This window comes from Cygnus atratus, chromosome 3 (genome assembly GCF_013377495.2).
Source record: "Cygnus atratus isolate AKBS03 ecotype Queensland, Australia chromosome 3, CAtr_DNAZoo_HiC_assembly, whole genome shotgun sequence".
In the NCBI taxonomy this organism is placed as follows: domain Eukaryota; kingdom Metazoa; phylum Chordata; class Aves; order Anseriformes; family Anatidae; genus Cygnus; species Cygnus atratus.
In genome coordinates, this window is record NC_066364.1 from 26,567,976 (window position 1) to 26,581,803 (window position 13,828).

Sequence of the window (13,828 nt, forward strand, 5' to 3'; positions counted from 1 at the left end):
GTTCTTCTCAATCAAAAGACATTTAATCCCAATAGCCTTCCTATTCAACTGCAAAACGCAGAAGACACTAAGGACTGCTATTTATAATTTAAATATAAAATAGGAGTAGAAAATGTTTTTTCTACAAAACAAAAATCCTTAAATCTTCAATCCTCATGCATATTTGATGGGTAAGTAAAAGGGTGATAATCAGAAAGATGTTTTGTTGGACATGTCTGCTGTCAGGGTGCTCTCTGCTCTGTTCTTTATTAATGGTGCCCATTCCATTTCTGTTTGTGTTCTCCTGGAACAACAACCTGGAATATGTTCTGCTTTGGCCATCATTAACCTCTACATCCAGCCACAAAAGCTTTATTGACTGCAGTTCTGTATGACATGGAGAGAACACGGCTTCTTTCTCAGATTCTCTGCTTGTTGTTACGGCATTGTTTAAAACCATCAGACCAGATTTTCATTTGTTCTGAACTAATGTAACTACAGGGAAGTCAATGCAGGTGTGGTAACACTGTGGGAGTACATCTCATCATCTAATAATTGTACATGATAAATTCCAATTCTACTACTACTGTGAGAGAGCAACTAGCATTTTCAGTCAAAATGGAACTTTTTGACTGTGGGCACAACTTAAAACATTTCACACTTATATTATTTCCTTACCTCAAAATATGCAGCATTTTCTCTCAAATGTTGTTCAACACAGTGACAGAGCTGAAGAATCCAGCTCCATTGTGTCTGCATCGCAGCTCTATATGCCTTTAAGGGAGACAGATTTTACAAAAGGAAATGAATATTAAAACATAGATACATTTACAGAATTTAGACAACATAAAAGTAATGTTGCAAACACAAGCATCTAAACTTGAACGCCTTATCCAAGAAAAGCAAGCTGCAACAAAGAAAATTCCTAACAAATGTGAGAAAAAACCCTGCTATTACAGCACAGTCATATATCAGAAAACCTTTCCTGAGGGACTGGGGAATCACCATCCTTGGGTGCATTCAAGATTCAGCCCTGACACTACTATAAGCAGGGACTGGACTAGATTTCCTGAGGTTCCCCTAGCCTAAACCAGTTTATGACTCCATCACTCTATTTACTTGTTTGAATAGCTGGACACCTGCCTCCATACAAATCAGATATTAAACCAACACTGAGTGCACAATAAAAATAATAATTCAGGACATGCTGCAATATGCAATTTTGTGCACGTGTTGTAAAGATTTTCAAGAATGCAGCCCTATTTGAATGGTGCCTCCTATACTGACTGCAGTGCTGTCACTACAGATGTACTCTTCTAATATTCACCAGCAGAGGGGACTCTTGACTCGGTAAAAGCAGCTGAAAGTCTCAGTTTGGGAATTCTGTATAATTCTCAGGGACTTCAAAGATTTTCCATTGGCTTCAATGAATCTCAAGTTGATCCATTAACGCATAAATTTTTCTGCACAGAAGGCATTAATTTAAGAATTGTTTTTTCATGTCCTAATATAGCATTATTGCAGACATCATAACCTACATACGTATTTTCACTGTGATGGCCTAGTTTCATAACATGCATCTTTAATATATTATGTATATTTATATACTGATTACCCATTAGTAACAGCATATACTTTTAAAGAATATAATTCTACAGATTAAATAAAAAATCATGCATTATAATAAAAGTAAACGCAGTGAGAAGGAAGAAAGGAAAAATTTTCTTCGTCTGTTTCCAGTTTACATTGATATAAACTCAATGAGGTGAAGAAACGTAAAAATCCATCCTCTCTGCCTTTTTTCATTCTTATATAATGCAACTGTTTTTTATTCTTTCCATTTTTACCACCCACTGTCTGCATTTATTCTTTTCTTGAAAATCTGTAGGGAACAGTATTCAACATTTTCCTGTGGAAACTTGTTATGTCCCTACAACAGCTAAAATAAATTTTCTGTAAACAGTTCACATATAGAGCTTAGTTCAAACCCGCAGTAATTCACATCACCTGGTCAGATTTTTAATATCCAAACACATTTCATAACTTACTAACAAGAAGGCTATGAAACCAACCCCAAACCATATCAGGAAGCAATACATACAATAAGTGACTGGAAATGCACTACTGAAACTCCTTTCAGTCCAACAGGAGAGAAACCATGTAAGGACTGTTCTGCGACCTCAGTCTACCAGTGCAGGTTGCATCAATAACTATAGAAGCTGCATGCATGCCCAGCAAGAGAAATGTCTGTACAGATACACTTCAGAAATTTTAATTTTAGACTTCGGTGGGATTTTATATAAGCAGTCCAAAACATAACCATAATTTTACAGAAATGTTTGTGCTTTTTGGAAACTGCAAGATGGAGTTAAAACAGAGGCACTGAAGAGGAAATAAAGGCCCCATTATTCAGAGTTTTGTTGCTTAACTTCCTATGAGCAAGCACTTTCCTTCTTTTCCTCCAAAATCTATGGTCTATTAAATCACAAAATTGTTTTCTTGTTTGTGTACTGTTTTTACTAACTTACCTCAATGGTTAGCCTAGCTGGGTGATTTTCAAGAAGCAACTGCTCTGCTATTTCTTGTACTGATTTAATTACTTCTTCTTTCTGATCAAGTTCTCTCATTAATTCCTTTTGCCAGACAAAAACAAAAAACAAACACAGAAACATTTTAGAAACCTGTTGAATTATTAAAGAAGACTGAATTTTTCCCTCTGGACTATACTAGTAATACATACTGCATGGTATTCCTTTTTTCTCGTTATATTGGGGTTTCTTTCACTCCAATCATACGCAACCTCTTCCTCTTCTTTTTCATTCAGCCATATCAGCTCTCTAGTAGCACGAGACACAAAATTGTGAAGAGTATCTAGATGCCTTTCCTGATTTCTTGATGTGTTCTTTATTAAAAAGGAAAAACAAATAAGATTAGGAAAAAACAGAATTTGAAACTCATCCCTTTTCATAGATGATGTATATGGAAAAGCTGAACCTCAAAGACATATTGAGAAACTTACCAAGAGTTTTGAATACTGACTCTCCAGTTTGTGCAATTTTTCTGCATAACTGAGTTTAAGAGGGGCAGTCATTTGGATCTGTATTTGGTATATGAGGTCAAAAGACAAGAAAACAGACATGATAAGTTACTCTCAACCATTAGACCTCCTGATTTCATGATACATCATTTAGAGATCACAACTAAAAATAAGTAAGACTGTGAAACCCAAACACAATTCTACAGCACTTTATGGGTCATTCAGTAAGAAAGTAACTGAAGAGATAAAGAATATGGTGCTATACCTCACTCATTTTAGCTTCTTTAAGGCTGGATTCAAATTCTTCAATAGCTTTGTGGACATTTTTGTGATTTTCTAAATGGCTTTCAACACTTGGTAAATCTGAACCCCATTCTGCCCGATCAAGTTGCACCTTACCAAGAAGAAGGAAAAATTAGCCATGATCTACAAGCAGTAAATATAACAATTAGAAGCAGACCATTTCTACGAAGATTGTTACCTGCATTTCTTCCACCCAGTTCAATAGGTCCTGGACAAATTTCATGTTCACCTCTTCTTCTGTTAAATTCTGATCCACAAAAGCTGATTTCATAAGAGGTTTTCTGATTTGCATCAGTTTGAGTGTTTGAAGAGTCCCGCTGTCTACTCCTGTCACATAGCTTTGGATTAACCGTGGTGGGATGCCGGGTGTGTAAGCAGGAGTGATGGCTGGTGTCAACCTGGAAGTAAGACCTGATGAGAGGCCAGATGTCAAGCTGGAAGAAGTCAAAGAAGGTGTTAAACCTTGGGTCATGGCAGCATTTAATTCAGGGGTTAGGTTTGTTGTAAATCCTGAGTTTAAGCTTTCAGTTATTCCTGATATCATCAGCTTTGTCTGCTCTGTTGTCAGTGCATGTCCCTTGCTGTACACGGAAGAACATTCAGTACGTATGGCCATCAGCTCATCACGAAGTCTTGCAACCCTATTAAAATAAAAAAAAATTTAAATAAAATAAAATGATTTCATTGAATGCTTATTATAGCTTCATCACGCTGAACTGAACAGCAATATGAATTCACATGATCTCATATACTTCAGTTGTACTTAAATATTTATAAATAAGCATTTGTATCAGAAAGTATAGGCTATGTCAGCTTTGACTTCTATGAATACAGATAGTAGGTGCAGAAGTCAGGCAATGACACAAAAAATCAGCATGGTATGGGCATTTGGGCGTACCATACACAATACCAGGGAACAATCACCCGAGCAGAAATTATACAAGATACTACATGTTGTGGTAGATAAAATTATTTGCAGTTTGCTGCTAAATAGCTGCTATGTACTTGATCTTACCCCGTCCAGAATGAACCTGACAAACTTTGGAGCTACTTCTTCATAAAACTGAACTATGCTGCTTAAACGTATCTTTCTCCTAAGACTGTACACACTGACACACGTAAGCTAATGCTACCCCTCTTACTACCTGCTAAGATACCTACAGCTATCGTGAGAAATCTCACCTCCATTTTTAAAGCCAAAGTTAGTGAATTCTAAAACCATTTTGTCTGCAATAAAACCAGCTAACATCTTTACACTCAGATATCAGGAAACTTTAACATTTAAGTCGTGGTGTTTTTGTGAATTACTTCATTTTCACAGATGATCACAAACAGTTCCTCATCTTCAACAAAGTTTGTGGGTGATGTAACCACCTGGAACATTTATTTGGGTACCAAGTGACAGACCGAAGCTTATCCACAGACATGAAGATTTGAAAATTATGTCCATAATGGGCATCCATATTTGGGAGATTTATTTATTGATATAAATATATTGTAAAGTACCTCTGCACGAGCTGGTCTGCCTGATAGTATTTTCCATCAATAAGAATTTGGGCATCAATCACTTGCTGGCGGAGAAGGTTCTCAGATTCAAGAAGATACCCAGCTATCTCTGCTTCATGTTGGAACTGAAGCCCTGACTCTAATCGCTTGGTGTCCTGAATGAACAAAAGAAAGCCGTTAAGCCCTGCAGCTAGACCAAAGAGAAATAAGCTGTAAGAAACCTAATTTTTTAAAACTTTTTTTCTATACTTAAAACAACTGTAAAGAACTTTATCTAACTACCAAGAAAAAATTTAACAGAACTCACTCTAGGTAATTTTCGGTATTTTCTTGCAGAAATGATAAACTAATGGTAACGGTATAACAAAAACAAAAGTATCAGTTATTAAGTATACACTTAAAAATCCTAAAGATTTTTATTTATTTATTTATTTATTTGAAGTAGCCATCCCATTACAGCAAGTTCATGAACACAGACAAGTAAAATCACTGACTGACTTACAGACTGCAGAGCATTCCGGGCAAGTATCAGTTTGTCCTCACAGCTCCGGCTGTCCCGCTGAATTCTGTTTGCAATCTGCTGCAGCATTTCCAACCTAGGTGATGCCAGGGAATTTTGGAAAAATAAGTATTAATGCTATTTATATTTACTATACATATATGACTTCAAACAAACAAAGAATAACAAAACCCAGCAACCACAGAGCACAGATATATATGCCAAGTTACCTGTTTCCTTCTAAGGTGGCATTACCAAAGCTTATACAAGATTTAATCAATGTGGGACCACAATTAACAGAAAGAAAATTCTCATTAGAGTCAACGCTGGTTCGAGCACTAGTACTGTTGCTAAACAGCGAATCGCTGCTATGATAGCTATAACTAGTGCTGTTCATTTTCACATCCAGACCACGGTCCTTCTGGCTGTTTACATTTGCTGAAAAATGGAAAAAATAAAACTCCTACAAAATGCACAGCTTCTAGGGATGAAATTTCACTACTGGCTTTTGAAACACCTAGCACTCCTTCTTTAAATAGGCTTCAGTAATACATATTCAAAACCCAGTAATTAATATTCTGCCAGCTCTTCAAAGTATTTTACCTGGGGCTATGTATGCTGCCTCACTTTTGGCTTCCCTTACCTTGCATTAAAGCTTTGCAAGTACAGACTAGGCAGTAACACTAGGGCGTCTCTAGGAAACAGACGCACCAAATATTTTATTTAAGTGTCACAAAATGTCTATAAGCCAAATAAGAATTTAAAGAAGTCTTTAAAGTGTTTCTCAGACTCTTGAATGAAAAGTTTGAAGAAGGACCAAAGTCAGAACTCCACGCTCCACTGCATGGTGTAGAAACTTCAGGCTGGGCTGATTCCTTTTGTTTCAAATTGAACTGCACAATAAAACTGCAGGAATATCACAGGTAATCAGCTCTTACCAAGTTAATTTTAGACACCTGTACACCATCCAACCCACCATCATTACTCCACTGTCCAAGTATGCATGTTTACTAACTGCCCTGTTCCACTAATCCATCCTCCTGCAAATTTCCCTTTAACTTCTTCCATACTCAGAGCTAATTGCTTCTTACTGTTTTGACCACAAAACAAATAAGAAAACTCTGATCACTGCCCTTAAGTTTATATTTTAACTTGGATTTGAGGGTTTGGGTAATTTCTTCAGTAATTCACCTCCTGCTTTTAGCACCTCCTAAAAACCTCACCCACAACATAGATGACTGCGTTCAAGCAGAAGAGCATGGCAAAGGCACAGACACACCCCTGTGGCAATTTCAAACCCTGCTAGTTTTGCAAACTGGAACTCAGTCCGGCACTCTCCTCACTGACATCGTATTAACTTCGATCCCACCCATCAGTCTGGCCACATGCTGTTTGTCTCTGTTGATACTTTTGGACGTATTCACCAGACATGGAGGTAAAGTTTTAGTGGCTCACCAAATTTCTTTATTAGCTAAGGTCACATTTTTGCTTGACTATCACTTTACAATCTGTCACTTTTAAGTGTGTTCACCAATCCTGAAATATGGGAAGGAGTTTATGTGCATTTATATTTATCTGTGTTCCACCTATCTGACTAGTAAATAAATAAACTAATGTCATTTATATACACTCCCAACTAAGATAATCCAGCTTTCTGCAATTATGAATAGAATTCCTTCTGGTGAAGGCAGGCACTAACTTTGCCATTGGCATGTTAGAACACATTAGCCTACAAGATCTAGCAGGCTGTATTTCCACCACTGCTTTCCAGTGTTCTGATCCACATGGTGGGGATAACTTTGAATTCCTCTATAGGAATCTCTTCGATAGCAGTTACCACAGGGATACTGTAAATCAGTACCTCCCATTGAATCTGCTGTTTCAGTCATGCTCCTGCTTTTGTAAGGAAGACACATTTTGTGAGCATGATCCGTATCTAATCAACTCCAACTGTCTTTGATATCTTCTCTTCTTAAAATCTGTCTTTCTGAGGACTTACTACACAGTGGTCTGGATTCTTCACACCTAACTACAGGTGCCCAAACCCTATTGTCACTCAAAAGTCAGTGCCAGATTTCTCTATAAAGTGATTTAGATCTTAGGTGTCTCCTTTGGATGCTTAAATTTAAGCAGAATGAACACAGAGCCAGGTAGGAGCCCAAAGAATCATTTAATTTAGGGTTAAATAAAATGATTTTTTGAATTAATGAATGGTAGCCTCTGTTTCTGCCACAGAACTCAAAAGAGGTACCATTAAAAAGCAGAAATGCTCTAAGGCTGCATTAAGATTTTAAACATGCTTGGTACGTTATTAATGATGTACAAAACAGCGTCACACATTCCTCTGCCATGGAAGACTACTATGCACTTTGCATGTCTGAACACTTTGTGTGTTTCTGAGTACAATCAGTGCAAGTGAATTACACATTTTTTGTAAAGAATGAGGGTGTTGCTTATATGAAATAGAGTCCAAGCGAGGCAATGAAGTGGTATCAACCTGGCCCTGACCATTTGTACAAAGAGGACAGTATATTTGTGTTTAAGTGCTTTGACGATCTGAGGCACATGTACTATTCACTACGACCTTCTGAGATCATCCAAGTATATCTGGACCCGCTTCTACAAAACACATAGAGACGTTCAGGCTTGAACAAAATCAGAATTATTCAACAGGAATAGAAATAGAAAAATAACGTGGATATTACAATGGAATAAAACATTCATGATTTTCAATACAGGGTAAAATAACAGAAGATATATTAACCAATCCCGTCAGATGTTCACTAGCATACCTCTCTACTTCAGGCCGAAGGGTCTTCTCTCTTTCCAGCATCGCAATAATAAGCTTTCCCCATTCTTTTTCTATATCATTTGGATGATAGCCTTGAGGAAGTTTGATGCGTCCAAATTCTATCCAGACCTTAAAAAATCATACATACTTGTTATTTTAAGCCTTCAAAAGGGAACTTTTCTATGTATTTCAATGCATGTTTAAACTTACCTCCAGCAGTTTATATAGACGTTTAATTTTTGATTTATCTATCTCCTTTGGTGGAATTTCTGTTTCTTTAAACTGTAAATATTGATTATAAAGTGCCTGCAGAAACAAACAAAAAAAAAATCAACTTTTACTTACAGTGAATATAACCTTACTCCCTAAACCCTCTTTATAAGGTTCTTTTATAAGATTCTTTATAAGCTTATGTTCTAATATTGTTCTACATAAGTTTTGTGAAAATGATCTGTGACAAGCTAAAGATTTGCTTTTGATCATTCATATATTAACAATGCTTTTATTGTCCTTTGAAAAGTTTAGGGAGTAGATTTTCAAGTGAGCTTCAGACAAGTGAACTTCTACATGATACCATTTTTCCTCTCTTATTCAAAAAAAAAATAAATCTAGCTTACAAAACTATCTAAGGAGATCTTAACAAGGGTTATAAAATCTATCTATAGACCCAGCCTATCCCATCTCTAACATTTTTAACATTGCATATCAGAAATCCTGCAAAGGTCACCTAAAAACTACTTAATAAAAAACTATATTGCTATGATGATCCTGTTCTACAGCTGATTTGATTGTATAAATCAACAGGCACTTCATTTGTTCAACCATGCTTTACGTAAGTATGATAAAGCGCCATTCCAATAAGGAGTCTAAGATGCCATATCTTACCTTCAACTCCACAGGATTGTTGGGAAACGTTCTGTCAGACATTATTGTAACATGGTGTCTGATCCACTGCATGAGGTAGTTCACCATATTCTGATACTCAACCCATTTGACTTCAACATCCTACCAAAGCACAACACAGATTACAGATCAGAAGAAAATCATCCAAGAACTCCACTTTGTTTAACCTTCGAAGTCTGAGGACTTCAAACACATAGAACAGAGATTTCTAAACCCCATAATTCTGAAACATGTACGTGCTCATTACACCTCACCTAAAGTTTCCAAATACCTCATTTGTACTATTCCATGTTAGTCCCAAATATTTCCACAGAAAACATATATTTTTGTTGTTTTCAAATTTGTAAGAATCAGAGAGGCACAACTTAGGTCTAAAAGTAGGACTGGAAAGTAAGAACGTGGACTATGGAAAATCCAGCTATCATTCTAGAGCTGAACCAAGAATCATTTATGATGCTGGCACACTGCACACGTATTTTTCTCCTACTTACATTTGCACCAATGCCTTCACCACCTTCTGGTACTTTGGGAAATGCATCATAAAGTGATGACACATAAGTTATTACTGATTTCTCATCAGGTGAGGAAACATCAACATCTAGAAGAGCAAGACAGAACAGTACTTTACAACATAGTTGTAAAGATGCCCACAAATGTGCAACAACCAGCAGTTTGGACTTTATTTTACTGCTAGGGTTTTAGCAACAAAGTCCTTTGCAGCTATCTTACCTTCAGGATCCAGAAGTCTGGCAACACCGAGTTTTTCTGCTACAAAAAAAGCATGTTCTAAATTTGCAAGGTTGCTTTGAACAGCAACGGTATTCATGTCTATCAGGTCCGGCCTGCCAAACAAAAACAGTAATACTTGATTACAACTCTTTTCCAGTTTTAAATCAGTGCAGCGTTAGTAATTCAATCCAAAACCATGGAAGGATACAGTAACACAGTGTTCACCAAAAAAGGATTTCATTAAAAATATGTGAACGAGCTGAGGTCAGAACTAAGTGATAAATACAAGCAGCAGACAACTACAATACTGTCAGTTCTTCCTTCCATCTACCAGCTGACCTTTCTAACCACCCTTTTTATGTATCCCTTATGTTCTTATTTATTCATATGCATTGTACTGTCTTGCCTTGTCCTTTCCACTCGTCTTGAGGAGGTTAAGCTCACTTTTCTCTTAGGACCCATCTATATGTAGAAGTTCAATTCTACTGCCTTTACAAGATTATAGGCGTTCTGCACCAAACTCTTCAGTGCACATTTCTGGTCAGAATCCATACGGAAATTAGCTCGGTCACAGTAACATCACTTTAACCTGGAGGCAAGTATTCTTACTGGGCTTTGATGAAGTCCTGTTCAAACTTCACCAAAGTCCTGCTTTCAGATAAATGTTGCTGCCAGTTCTCTTGTGGACAACCCTCAGCCCCACGCACTAGCACCTCCCCACCTTCCTCCTTCTGAACTCTACTGCCAGCCACAACACTTTTGTTTTAATGGGATACTTGTCCTAAGCAAAACCCACCTATACACAGTTTTAAGGTCTGTATATATTATCCTATACCAACATCACTACTTTAATATTTTAAATTGATGCAAAATTCAAATTAAATTAATTAAATATTAATACTATCCTTTAGGTTTGCTCTGTAATGCCAGGTTTTTAGATCTTGCAGTTCTCAGTGCAGACGGCGTTACTGTCTGCCTTCTGCACTAGCTGCAATCCTGTTAGCCACATCAAGTAAAAGGAAAAGGGGATTTTTGAAACATACTGAGCACAAAACTCATCCCACTTAAGCCAAACAGTCACAAGGCCCTGAAAACTTTGTTACTAAAATTCTAAGCTACTGAAAACCAGACCCACATTGGGGGAAAATAAAACCAACAACAAAACCCTAAAACAAAAGAAAAAAATATATATATAAACTTTAGTAATAAATAACTACTTTCTTCGTTTTACCTAGCAGAATCTTTAAATAATTGCAAAACAAGAGAGAGAAATAATCCTGTTAAAATAATTACATTTTTCAAAACTAACAATTACATTTCATTTGTCAATACCCCAGATTGCCTTGATCCCCAAATGGCATTAGCTTTAGAAAAATCAATACAAGCTTGTCTTTAAATTAACTGTAAGGGTACTGTAAGCAGAAATTTCTTTCCACACATTTAGAATCACTGCTGTCCTTGTGCTCTGTAGAAGACAGGTCTGTAAGACAGATACTAAAACTGCACCTATTCTTTTTTGAAAGAATGTTTAATTAATAATAAAACTTAAGCGGTGTAAAAAGAAATATAATCCCTCTAAACCAGCGGGAGTTTCCGCTTTCAATATGCTTAGCGGGAGCGTGATCAAGCTCATGCCATTATTCTCTGAATTTCATTGCAGTGAAAACAATGCCATGAAAACATTATTGTCTGTTAAACTTAGCAGTACCGAGAAGCCAGGAGAAATTAAAGACAACAGTAGAAAAGGAAATGGAGCAGTCCAGTCTCCTATTTCAGCAACATTAACAGAGATGGTACGAATAATAAAGGTTGCTTTCACAACATAGTTTTTATGAGATAAGCAGGTTTCTGTAAGCATACACTGTTGCCTTCATTATTTTTTTCACCTGCTTTCTTCACATTGGTTTCACGCTTGGTAGCAATGGCCCAGGCGTCATTTATGCTGCCTGTAAAATTGCCAACTCTCAGAACAAGAAAGGACAAGTTGCTGAAAAAGCCTCGTCTATTCCCAGAAAACAAGCCGCAAACTGCAAGCGCTCTGACATCAGAATCTCCATTGGAATAAAGCTTTAAATTAGATGAATAAGAGGTAAGGCTTTTCTCGCAGTGACACAGGTTAAAAAAAAAATCAAGAAAAAACCAACTGTCATCGGTTGTGTTAGACATCATTCTGGGTAGCTGCTGTGGCTTCACCCCAAACTTAACAACAGCATCCTCTGTGAGATGCCTCCCGTTTTAAACACTTTCCCATCCCTGCAACTCGCACCAGCCAGAGTTATTCAAGTTCCCCTTAAGAAACAATGGAAACTTGCAATGGATACCACACTATTTCCAGTTAATTATATACTTACCACAGAGCATTCTGACCTAGATTTACTAGTCTATATTTGACTCAAGTCTTGATCTACCAGAAAATACTATACAAGACAACATTTCTCTATGTCTTAGTAGCGTTTGCCTTTGAGTTTTGTGAAGCAGAAACAAGGCTCAACAGCTGGTTGGGAAGAAGCCCACTGATGGCATATAAAAAGGAAAGGACAGGTATGACTTAAATGCAAAACCACCTGGTACTTGCCAAAGAAAGTGCAAAGCATAGAGAAAAAGAGGAGGGTACCTCTTTTTTGTTTTTTTTTGTTCTGACCTCTCGGTAAAAGACTTTTTCTTAACCACTAAAAACTCATCCAAAATCAGGGCTTATGAAATCAAGAACTGCCACGTTGTTCATTTTGTTTAAGAGTGTTTTCTCACGATTTTAAATACCAACAACTGCTTTTTTTTCTGCTGGAAGCCTGCAGAGAGCTGTGCCCACTAACTCAGTGCCTGGGAACCTGCCTGTGAGCATGCTCGCAGGGATCTCAGTGCCGTGATCGCCGATGCCCATCCTCCTCTGAAGGATCGGTGTTACTGAGCACAGGTTGTGCACAGCAGTGCTGTGCTCTGTGGTGCTGCATTAGGAAGCCTCACAAATATTTTCCAGTATCTTCAATATTTCATTTCTCAGGTGAATTCTGAAATACTGCAAACTGCATTAATTGCAGGTATGGTGAGTAACCTAATACAATTTAATTGTATTAATTTAGTTGTCTTAATCGAGGTAAATACTAGATTTAATAGCATCACCCATCATGGAAAACATTTTAATTTTTAAGGCAAAAGAGAAAATAAGCAAGGTTTGTAGATGACTGTTATTTGTCATTTATTATAACTGAATTTTATATTAATTTGCATAGCCCAATTAGGTGGTTTTATATACAGTTAAGGACAAATTAAATCCTTTTCAAGTAAAAGACAGTGACTCTAACTTCTGTCATAATATTGTGAGTCATCTTACAGCAGATTTTTCAGCAGGCTGGGCCCTTGCCATCCAAAAGCACACATAAACATCCCAAACACAAGGAGACTTGGAACATTCCATGCAAAAGAGATGCTCCTGCTACGGCCCCACCTAAGTCAAGGTGTTTGCTTTCCACGCAGTGAGTCACTAATCGTTTAACTCATAAAATGTTTGGTGCCTGCCATTCCAGGTCTTAGAGTAGGTGTTAGAAATTAGACTTAATTTGTATTAGAACTGAGGAAAAAAAGGTGTGGTTAATGCCACTTCAACTAGGAAACTGACCAAATTCCAAACAATTCCAGAAAACATTATATAGCACCACAAACAGAAGCAAGTGATCACTATTTGCATAAGAGCATAAAAAACAAGGTTTGTTTTTTAATGAAAGAGCTACATGTATCATGTTTAAGCTTTCTACTCTGCAAATGCTCCTGGAAATGGAAGAGTTATGCATCATAAAGGAAGTTGGACACACAGATTTTCCCATAGTCAGAGCTTAGTACCAAGTTAAACAGTTCAAGATCCAAACTAGAAACTACAGAATTTGTCCGTTAAACCAAAAGGTCAGATTTGAATGAGATTTGATATTTCAAACTGGAAAAAGATAATTGGCTGAACTTTTACTTTCCCAGTCGATGATGAAAAAACTACATCCTTCTCTTCACTGTTCCCTGATGACACTTTCCCAATTAAAACGTTTAACTTTATTACTATAGATATACATCTGAGCAATATTCTACATGAAAA

At 36.9% G+C, this 13,828-nt stretch overlaps 1 protein-coding gene across 18 annotated transcripts in view; it reads right to left on the reverse strand.

The window, feature by feature from the left end:
• The window catches only part of DST (dystonin), a 301,653-nt gene that overhangs the window by 137,509 nt on the left and 150,316 nt on the right, over window positions 1-13,828 (reverse strand). For all 18 annotated transcript variants that reach the window (XM_035542995.2, XM_035542999.2, XM_035543008.1 and 15 more), the window contains 13 exons: window positions 9,748-9,860; window positions 9,510-9,616; window positions 9,001-9,120; window positions 8,326-8,421; window positions 8,117-8,244; window positions 5,328-5,421; window positions 4,826-4,980; window positions 3,498-3,960; window positions 3,282-3,410; window positions 2,999-3,076; window positions 2,720-2,881; window positions 2,508-2,612; window positions 658-753 (listed from right to left, as the gene is read on the reverse strand). In XM_035542995.2, the coding sequence (XP_035398888.1) occupies window positions 658-753; window positions 2,508-2,612; window positions 2,720-2,881; window positions 2,999-3,076; window positions 3,282-3,410; window positions 3,498-3,960; window positions 4,826-4,980; window positions 5,328-5,421; window positions 8,117-8,244; window positions 8,326-8,421; window positions 9,001-9,120; window positions 9,510-9,616; window positions 9,748-9,860 (1,846 nt within the window). The remainder of the gene's footprint in view (window positions 1-657; window positions 754-2,507; window positions 2,613-2,719; window positions 2,882-2,998; window positions 3,077-3,281; window positions 3,411-3,497; window positions 3,961-4,825; window positions 4,981-5,327; window positions 5,422-8,116; window positions 8,245-8,325; window positions 8,422-9,000; window positions 9,121-9,509; window positions 9,617-9,747; window positions 9,861-13,828) is intronic.